At 55.4% G+C, this 9,227-nt stretch overlaps 1 protein-coding gene across 1 annotated transcript in view; it reads right to left on the bottom strand.

Moving 5' to 3' along the window:
• SLC28A1 (solute carrier family 28 member 1) overlaps positions 1 to 8,983 on the bottom strand; it is a gene marked incomplete at its 5' end in the record, with an annotated part of 45,575 nt that extends 36,592 nt beyond the window's left edge. Inside the window, 4 exons of the mRNA XM_080807659.1 lie at positions 2,621 to 2,804; positions 6,700 to 6,791; positions 7,992 to 8,080; positions 8,888 to 8,983. Coding sequence (XP_080663785.1) covers positions 2,621 to 2,804; positions 6,700 to 6,791; positions 7,992 to 8,080; positions 8,888 to 8,983 — 461 coding nt within the window. The remainder of the gene's footprint in view (positions 1 to 2,620; positions 2,805 to 6,699; positions 6,792 to 7,991; positions 8,081 to 8,887) is intronic.
• Between the last annotated feature and the right edge of the window lie 244 nt (positions 8,984 to 9,227).

The raw sequence follows: 9,227 nt of genomic DNA on the forward strand, positions 1-9,227 counted from the left end.
GGACAGACTAGCTGGAAGGCAGACTAGTTGGAGGACAGACTAGTTCGAGGACAGACTAGCTGGAGGACAGACGAGCTGAAAGGCAGACTAACTGGAGGGCAGACTAGCTAGAGGACAGACTAGTTGGAGGGCAGACTAGCTGGAGGACAGACTAGTTCGAGGACAGACTAGCTGGGAGGACAGACTAGCTGGAGGACAGACTAGCTGGAAGGCAGACTAGTTGGAGGACAGACTAGTTCGAGGACAGACTAGCTGGAGGACAGACGAGCTGAAAGGCAGACTAACTGGAGGGCAGACTAGCTGGAGGACAGACTAGTTGGACAGTGGACGGGCACCTGGTTTGTTTCCATCTTTGGGCTATTATAATGTTGCTATAAACATCTGTGTACAAGTTTTTAAATAGACATTTGTTTTCAATTGTCAGGTATATACCTAGGAGTGGAATTGTTACGTACGGTAACTCCAGCTACGATATAACTCCATGCATAATATTTTAAGGAACTGTTCTCTTTCTTTTTTTTTTTAAAGATTTTATTTATTTTTGGTGGGGGGAGAAAGAGCACACATGCACAGGGGGAGGGGCAGAGGGAGAGTGAGGGGCAGATTCCCCGCTGAGCAGGGAGCCCAACATGGGGCTCAATCCCAGGACCCCAGGATCAGGTCCTTAGCCAAAGGGAGATGTCTAACAGACTGAGCCACCCCGGTGCCCCTGGAACTAATGTTTTCTAAGATTTATTTATTTAAATATTTGACGGAGATCACAAGTAGGCAGAGAAGCAGGCAGAGAGAGGGGAGGAAGCAGGCTCCCCGCTGAGCAGAGAGCCCGATGCGGGGCTCGATCCCAGGACCCTGGGATCATGACCTGAGCTGAAGGCAGAGGCTTTAACCCACTGAGCCACCCAGGTGCCCCGGAACTAATGTTTTCTAAAGCAGCTGCCGATTCCCATTTCTACCAGCAGTGGGTGAGGGGTTCAGGGCTTCCATAACTGGGTCAACACTTGTCACCATCTGTCTTTTTGTTATCGTCCCAGTATATGTGAAGTGCTATCTCATGTGGTTTTGGTTTGCATTTTGTTGATGGCTGATGACAAGCACGTTTTCATGTGCTCACTGGCTATTTGTATATCTTTGGAGAAATGTCTATTCAAATCCTTTTCCCATTCTTCACTTGGGTTGTCTTTTTATTGTTGAGTTATAATTCTAGATATAAGTCCTTTATCAGATACCTAATTTGCAAATATTTTAAATCTTTCTGTGGGTTGTCCTTTTACTCTCCTGATGGCGTCTTTTGAATAAAAAGGTTTTTACTTTTCATAACGTCTAATTAATCTGCATGTATTTTTAAAAGAAAACCTTATATCTATACTTCAAATAGACAACCAGTATGAATGATTTGTCACAATTAAGATGACTGTAAAAATAAATGCTCTTACACAGTAATAATAGTAATAATAGTAAATATTACTAGTAATATTACTAGTAATAATAGTAAAAATGAAACTATTTTTTATTAGTATTCAAGTGACACCATTTTGTGTTTTTCCAATTTTTTTTTTTAGCTGCTCCAGGGATTACAATGTGTGTCTTTAGCATAACACAATCTACTCAGAGCTTTTAATAAAAGTCCAGTTGTAAAAAAAAATCTATTTATAAATTTATTTTAGTTATTATAGATTATAAATATAATTATAAATTTTTAAAATTTTACTCAGTTTATATAATTTTAAACTTTAAACTTTAATTCATTTAAAATTATGATAAATTATGACTATGAGTAATTCTTATTTATTATACATTTATATATAAATAAGATGAAAAACATGTGCTCATCCACAGGCCGGCCCAAATCATTTTGCTATGGTACCTCCCTCGCTTAGTCACTGGATATCCTTGAGCACCAGTTTTTTTTTTTTAAAGAGGATTTTTAAAAAAGATTTTATTTATTTATTTGAGAGAGAGAGAGTGGGAGAGAGCATGAGAGGGGGGAAGCTCAGAGGGAGAAGCAGACTCCCCACGGAGCTGGGAGCCCGATGCGGGACTCGATCCTGGGACTGCGGGACTTGATCCCAGCACGCCGCCATCACGACCAGAGCCAAAGGCCGTCGCTTAACCAACCGAGCCACCCAGGCGCCCCGAGCACCAGTTTCTTTATCAACAAAATGGAGTCCTGAAATGGACTGGGGTCTTCAGATTTTTTTTAAGCCACACAAACCTTTTTTCCAGCTAATTTTTTATTTTTACTTTTATTTTTGCAAACCTCAGTTTATAAAACAGATAAAATAGAGCTTCCTGGTTGAAATGGAGATTTGGGGGGCATCTGATGTCCCCCCCCTCCAATCTCTCCCACCCTATGTGGCACCTCCAAGGTTTCCAGACCTCTAAGGAACCCAGATTGGAAACCAGGGGGTCTCAGACTGTTGTCCAGGAACACGGCTGGCTGCATGAGAATCCCCGGGGGTTCACTAGGGCTCCCGGGGGGGCAAGCAGAGTGGTGTGTGCTCCATTGCCCAGGAACACCCAGGTGGGGCAAGGACTGAAGCCCTCCTCACCCAGGCCGGCGGTGACCCAGAGGCCTCGGCCACGGCCCGCCCACCCTGCCTGGGGCTGTGAGCTCACTCACCTCTCAAACCAGAGGCCCAGGCGGTCATGTCCCAGAGGCTCCACACACCTCAGCAGTGGGGGCCCCAGCAGTCTCTTCAGCAGGCCGTGGGCAAGGAAAGTGAGCCCCACACAGGTGAGGACGAACAGTGCCAGGGCCCTCTGGAAATCCAGGAGGCTGGCAATCAGCAGGAAGGCAGCAAACGCTGGGAGCAGCGGGGGGAATGAAAGAGAGAGGGGTCAATGACAATGACACGGGCCGGCCGCCCTACTCCCCAGGTCCACCTTGTCCGACCCAGAGCACAGAGGACCTCTGAGCCTCAGCTGCCTCATCTGGAGTTGGGGACAGTCGTCTCTGCTGTGCTGGAGGGTTGGTCTGGAGTCACTGAGGAAGGTGTGTGGAGGGGCTTTGCACACCATGAACTGCCGACTGGCTGCAAGGGACATGGGTATGTAAGGAGGGGGCTCCGAGGGCCTGCTCTGTCCCAGACCACACGAGGTTCCACGGCGAGCAGAGACAGACAGGTCAGTCACTCCGGGGAGGAGTTCACTCATGTGTGCCAGGATCCTACTCTGAAAATACGGACCATTTTCCTCCTAGAATTTCCTTCTCCCTGCTTGCTCCTCTCCTCTTCCAGTCACTAAGTGAATCTGTGCTCTGCCTCGCGAAAGGAATATGACAGTGGATAGCAGAGGGAAAAACGTCCCTCCTGCCTTATGGATTTCAGAAGCCAGGGCCCCTGGAGAATGGAAAGGACTTACGGTTCTTCCGCGGGGTAAAAATTGGAGTATGAGTAAGTGTAAGTCCTACCCTACTCCCTCTGCTGCCAGACTAGTCAGAGGATACTAGTTGGAGGGCAGACTAGCTGGAGGACAGACTAGCTGGAAGACAGACTTGTTGGAGTACAGTGGTTGGAAGACAGACTAACTGGAGGGCAGACTAGTTGAGGACAGTGGTTCGAGTACAAACTAGCTAGTGGCAGACCAGCCAGAGGGCAGACTAGCCGGAGGGCAGACTAGCTGAAGGGCAGTGGTTGGAAGACAGACTGGCCGGAGGGCTGACTAGCCAGAGGGCAGACTAGTTGGAGGACAGACTAGCTGGAGGGCAGACTAGTTGAGGACAGTGGTTGGAGGACAGACTGTTTGGAGGATAGACTAGCCAGAGGGCAAACTAGCTGGAGGGCAGACTAGTTGGAGGACAGACTAGCTGAGCAGGTCAGGACCTGGGGGACCCCTGAGGAAAGGGGTGAAGGGATGGTCCACATTGACAGAAATTAAGTTCCTATCACTCAGCTGGGATGATGAAACCGAAATGGAACAGGAGTCGAGTTCTAAGAAAGCCAGCTCCCTTCCCCTCACACCGAGGTTTGTGGCCTGGGCCTCCGACCTACACAGGTGTCACAGGGGGGCACGCTGGTGTGGCTCTGCAGGGCAGGGCCGGGACGCAGGCCCAGGGAGGCTGTGGGAGGCTGAGGGAGGGGCAGCTGGAGCGGGAGGGGGCTGCGCTCAGCACCCCACAGTCTCTAACCACCAGCAGCCAGGTCTGTGCTGATCCCTAGTTAGAGACGCGGCACCTGAGGCCAGCAAAGCAGGGTAACTCACACCTGCAGGGAACTGAGCTAAAATTCCTACCTAGGTCTCTCTGTCTCTGAGAGGGTGGGGAGGACTGGCGCGTTGTGCGAGAGGGGCCAATGTGGACAAGTCCCCCGGACAGGGCATGGAGAGATGTGTCTTCAGAATTATTTGTGTTTTTCTAAGGTCTGTAAACCCCTTTGGGGACAGGACTCGTCTGCCCTCACTCTGAGCCCATGTGGTCCAGTGATGTCCAGCCCACTTTAGCGGTGGGAGCCCAGGGAGGGGCACGCGACCCAATCAAAGACCTCTGGTGACCTGGCCAGAAATACGGACTTCTCAGACTGGGGACCCCGAGGCCCTCTGTGGGTCAGCGGCCAGGGCTATCTCCACACCCACGGAGAGAGCCCATGCGAGGGGAGGACCCCGACAGCTCAGACACATGGTGACAGAACATAAGCTTCCTTGCTCCGCCACACCTACGCCCAGAAAGTACGCAAAGGGCCTCACCAGAAAAGACACGATTCAGTAAAATTATCAAACAGCGGGAGGAAAGCAAGACCACAAACATGGAGAAAATCCAGAACGGGTGTTGTAAAGGATCATTTACTGACTGACAGCCACGACAAAGGCGAGAGAGGGTGAGACAGGTCATTTTCATGTTCTTCCTCAATCATTTCTTTCCTTTTTAAGAGAATTTATTTATTTATTCGAGGAAGGGGAGGGCAGAGGGAGAGAGGCTCAAGCAGACGCCCTGCTGAGCAGGGAGGGTCTCGAGCTCTGGACCCTGAGATCGGGATCTGAGCCTCAATCAAGGGCTGGACGCTTAACTGGCTGAGCCACCAGGTGCTCCCACTTCAATCATTTCTTCAGCAGAAGCCAGTACGAGTCTGAGGCGGGGTGGAAACAAGGGGGCAGAAGCCGGGCTCAGATTCTGCAGAAAGAAGACTTCACTGTCTCAGGCATCTCTAGAAGGAAGCTTCGAGGGGCCATGAACCAGCCCATTTCAGAAGACAGACCCGCTTTCACTTTCAACATGGAGACCCCGGCCCTTGCCATCATGGCGCTCTGCGTCCTCTCCCTGCCTGGCCCCCTGTTGGGGGGTCTCTGCCTCCACACCCAACACCCTTTCCACTTCATACCTGCAGGACGAGGTGACCTGCCCCTCCACGCGGGCCCCTTGCCCTCCTCCCTTAGGTCTATGGGGCTGCCCTCCACCTGCCATCTGTCTCCTCGTCCTTCCCCTTCTTTCTATGCCCTCCCCCCACCTCAGCTCACAAACGCGGTCCAAGTGTCTCCTGTCTCCAACACACACCTTCCCTGACACTGTCACACCCTGCTTGTTAATATTCCCACCTGTCCTCGTAAAGAATCCCTCCGGAAAGATGTCTGTACTTGCCGTCCGCACTGCGTCACCTCCCATTCACTCCAATCCAGTCCCCCTCCCTCCGCAACCCCCGAGTGACCTGCTTGGCACTAAATCTGCCGGCCACCACTCCGTCCCTGTTCCACGGCCCCACTTTCCGCAGAGGAGCCCTTCACCTCTCCTGACCACACCCCCCCCCGCCCCGGGGCTCCTGGGTCTCCCATTCCCCACCCCTATCCCCTCAGGCTCGCTCTGCCCCCTCCTCTGCCAACGCCCTCTGTGCAGCTGGTCCCCAGACTGCCGTCACTGACCCGCTTCTTGATTCCTTCTCCAGGTGTCTCTGGGGACCCCCTCCCTTCCTCCAAGGCCTGGCTGTGGTGCCTTCAGCACCCTGTCCCAAACAACTGGCCCTCTCTCCTCCAGCCAAAGCTGCCTACTCCCGTGCTCCCCGGCTGTGGAGGTCCCATCATGCACCCGACTGCCTGAGTAGAACCCCAAGGCACCCCGGATTCCAGGGCATCCTTCACCCTGCACATTCGCTGGGCTCCCAGGTTTGCTGGAGAAGTAGTTTCCTGAGGGCCTCCCCGTCCCCTACACTCTGTCTTCCCACCCACGGACTGCCGCCCTCACCATCTCCTCGTCCTCCCTGCCTCCCTCTCCCAGGCTTCCACAGTGTGGATCCTGCCCCAACGCCTGCCTGTTCTCTCAGTGGCTCTCTCGGGCTCTGGGGTAACATTCAGGTCCCCGAGCAGCCTGCCCGTACCGTGCTGGGCTTCACCTCTGCTCCTGGGGTTCCTGCATGGAGTGCTTCCTCACCCCTTATCGTCTGGCTGCTTCACCTGGCTGGCTCCTGTTCGACTGCTGAGGCCTGAATGTCACCTCCTCCTGCAAGTCCTCCCTGATCACTCCCATCCCTCCCAGCTGGCTGGCTGCGTCATGGGGAAATATTAGCTCTCGTCTCCCTGACTGAGCAGAGAGGACCTTGGGGACAAGACCTGATCTGGCTTCCTTCTGCTATCCCAGCTTCTGGCCCGGAGCTGTCCCTGAGTTGGGTGGTGAGTTACTGGAGACGTGGGTGCCCTGGGACGTGGATGGCTGGGTGGTGGGCGCTGGGGGGGGGGGGGGATTGGCTGTCTCCCAGGTGGGCGGGGCCCCAGGCTCACCAGCACTGAGCAGGCCCGTGCAGATCCGTCGACAGAGCGGCGCGTGCTCCCTGCAGAAGCGTCGGGCCCTCAGGGCTGGCGACAGGCTCCTCCTGCGGGGGGATCGGCAGGGTCCGCCAGGGGCCCCAGAGCCCTCCTGTCAACACCTCGGGCAGAAGCCGCTCAGGCACATCCCCAGCGAGGTGGAGGCGTGGGCCAAGCGGGGAGCCGGCCTCGACGTCACAGGACCCCAGAGCCAAGTGAGGAATGACCGGGAGCGGCCGCGCCGCCTGCCCGAGAACGCGGCCCTCACGCTCGGGAGGGATGTGACCCGGATGCTGAGGCGGAACCGGCCGCCGCAGACATGCGCAAACCAGGATGGCGCGTGCGCAGCTCGCCCTCCCATGCCCACCTGTCCGCGGAGCCCGGGGTGGAGGGGGAGGCTGCCAGCTCCGCATTCTTCCCGGGGACGGGAGACTCACCACCTGAGTCACAGCCCCTTCCAGCCTGTGAAAGCCCGCTTCGCGCCCTCAGTGCCCCCCAGCACCCGCCTTCCTGGCCCAGTGCAAATGCCAGCTCTTGCCTGGTCACCTGGCCGCCTGTCTATCTCGGGAGGAAAGGCGGGCACTGGGATGGCCTCTGGGGCCCCACAGGCTGGGCATGGAGGAGGTGCTCACTTCATCCACCAGCTGCTGTTTTAGGGACACCCCTCCTGTCCCTGTCTCCACCTCCAGCCTCCTAAGGGAAGCAGCCTTCCCCCCCACCCCACCCTCCTCCTCCAGCTCTCCTCAGCTCAGGGTCTGGCCAGTGGGGACCCCTACGAGCCTGGGCATCCAGAGACCGAGTTCTAGGCTCTGACTTGCTGCCTGTGTGACCAGGGCTGGTGTCTCTTCCTCTCAGGGCTTCAGCCACCCCATGGGAAATGAGGGGACCAGATCAGTTCAGGGGGTTTCAAACCAAGCCTCGAGGTTCCCCGCGATGCCCCAGAGACTAAATGGGGTAGCAGGTAGATGGAGAGGTTGGGGGTGGGTCAGGCTGGTGTGGGGTCCCCAGTCAGCTTCAATCAGAACAGCCCCACAGGATATACTGAGGTCCCTGCAGGGATTTCGTTCCAGCCACTTCAAGGCAGGTTGGGAGCTCCTGGCCTGGGTCACCCCTGCCCACAGTGCTCATTTGTTGGCTAAAGTACATTTGCTCCTTTCTGTGACAAAGGTTCTGGGAGCCCCTCCCCATTGCCAGCAGGCCAGGTTCCTGTCCCTGCTCCCCACGGCGACCTCCGCCCGGCACCAAGGTCCCTCCTGGAGACCACCTACCAGCCTGAGAAGGGCTCCGGTTGGGCCTCGGTCCAGCTGTCCCCACCCTCTACAGGGCTTGAGACGTCGCCAGGGGTCCGGCCTTCCTCCTAAAGCCACCAGAGAGGGACCAGTGAGAGCGGAGAGAGACCCTGGCTGGTACCTGCGTGACCATGGGCACCTCAGGAGGGGGCTGGGGTGGCGGCCGGGCTTTCACACAGGAAGTCATTAGAGGACAACCTCATTAAATTCTGCAAAGCACACATTGAGTGCCTACTGTGTGCTGGACTCATTGCCAGACATCCTGCCCTCGGGGAGCCCATAGTCTGCACGCAGGAGGCAGCCGGTTGGCGAAGCCGCAGGTGGGGCCAACTCATGGCATGGCCCCAGGACGCCATCTGCCCTCCGTTTGTCTGCAGAGTTGTGTTTTGGGGGGTAGAGGGGCTACTCTTGCAGAGGACAGTGTGAAAGGAACACCCTGGGGCTGCACATTGTGCTGAAGGGGCAGGGGCATGTGCTGGGAATGGTGGGAGGGGTGCCATATTTAGCTCCAGAGTTGTGGGGGGTGGGCCTCTCCTTGGCCATTCCAGAGGGAGGACAAGATGGCCAGCTTCTTATAGGCTGTGGGCCCTAAAGAGCTCCACCCCCACCCCACCTCTGATCACGTGGTCTCTCCTTGTTTCTTAGATCACAGCTCAAACGTCCCTTCCAACCAGGGCAGGTAGTCCCGGCACACCGCAGGGGCACAACCTGGGGTTAATGAGCAAAATAAAGGGGCTGCTCTGTGTGGAGGAGGCCAACATGCTGGGGGGGGGTTCCCTAAGTTTTCAAGCAGAGAGGTAAGGGGGTGAAGGAAGATGGTGTGCAAAGGGCCCTCTCACAAGGGAGCCAAAATAGGGAAGGGGAAGGAGACAGACCAGGCTTTCCAAGAACTCGGCCCCCATGTTCTCCAGACCATTAGCCACAGATGTGAGCGAGATGGACTCTCTTGGTTTTGGTGTCTTGTCTTCCATGTGTCAGACCTTCCAGCTGAAAGACAAAGTCAGGGCCCAAAGCTGAAAGCAGAAGGTGAGGCAGGACCCAGGGAGGGGGCCTGGAGAAGGGAGGAGGATGGGAGAGGGATGGAAATGGGGAGTAGACACCTGGTGCTGCTTTGATCATCCCAGAGCTCAACCCTCCTTGTGCCTGGGGGGCCACAGAGGAAGGCACTCCTTCCTGCACTCACTTCTGAACCTGTGGGGCCCAAGCCCTTGCAAA

Source organism: Martes martes (genome assembly GCF_963455335.1).
Source record: "Martes martes genome assembly, chromosome: 7".
Classification (NCBI taxonomy): Eukaryota; Metazoa; Chordata; class Mammalia; order Carnivora; family Mustelidae; genus Martes; species Martes martes.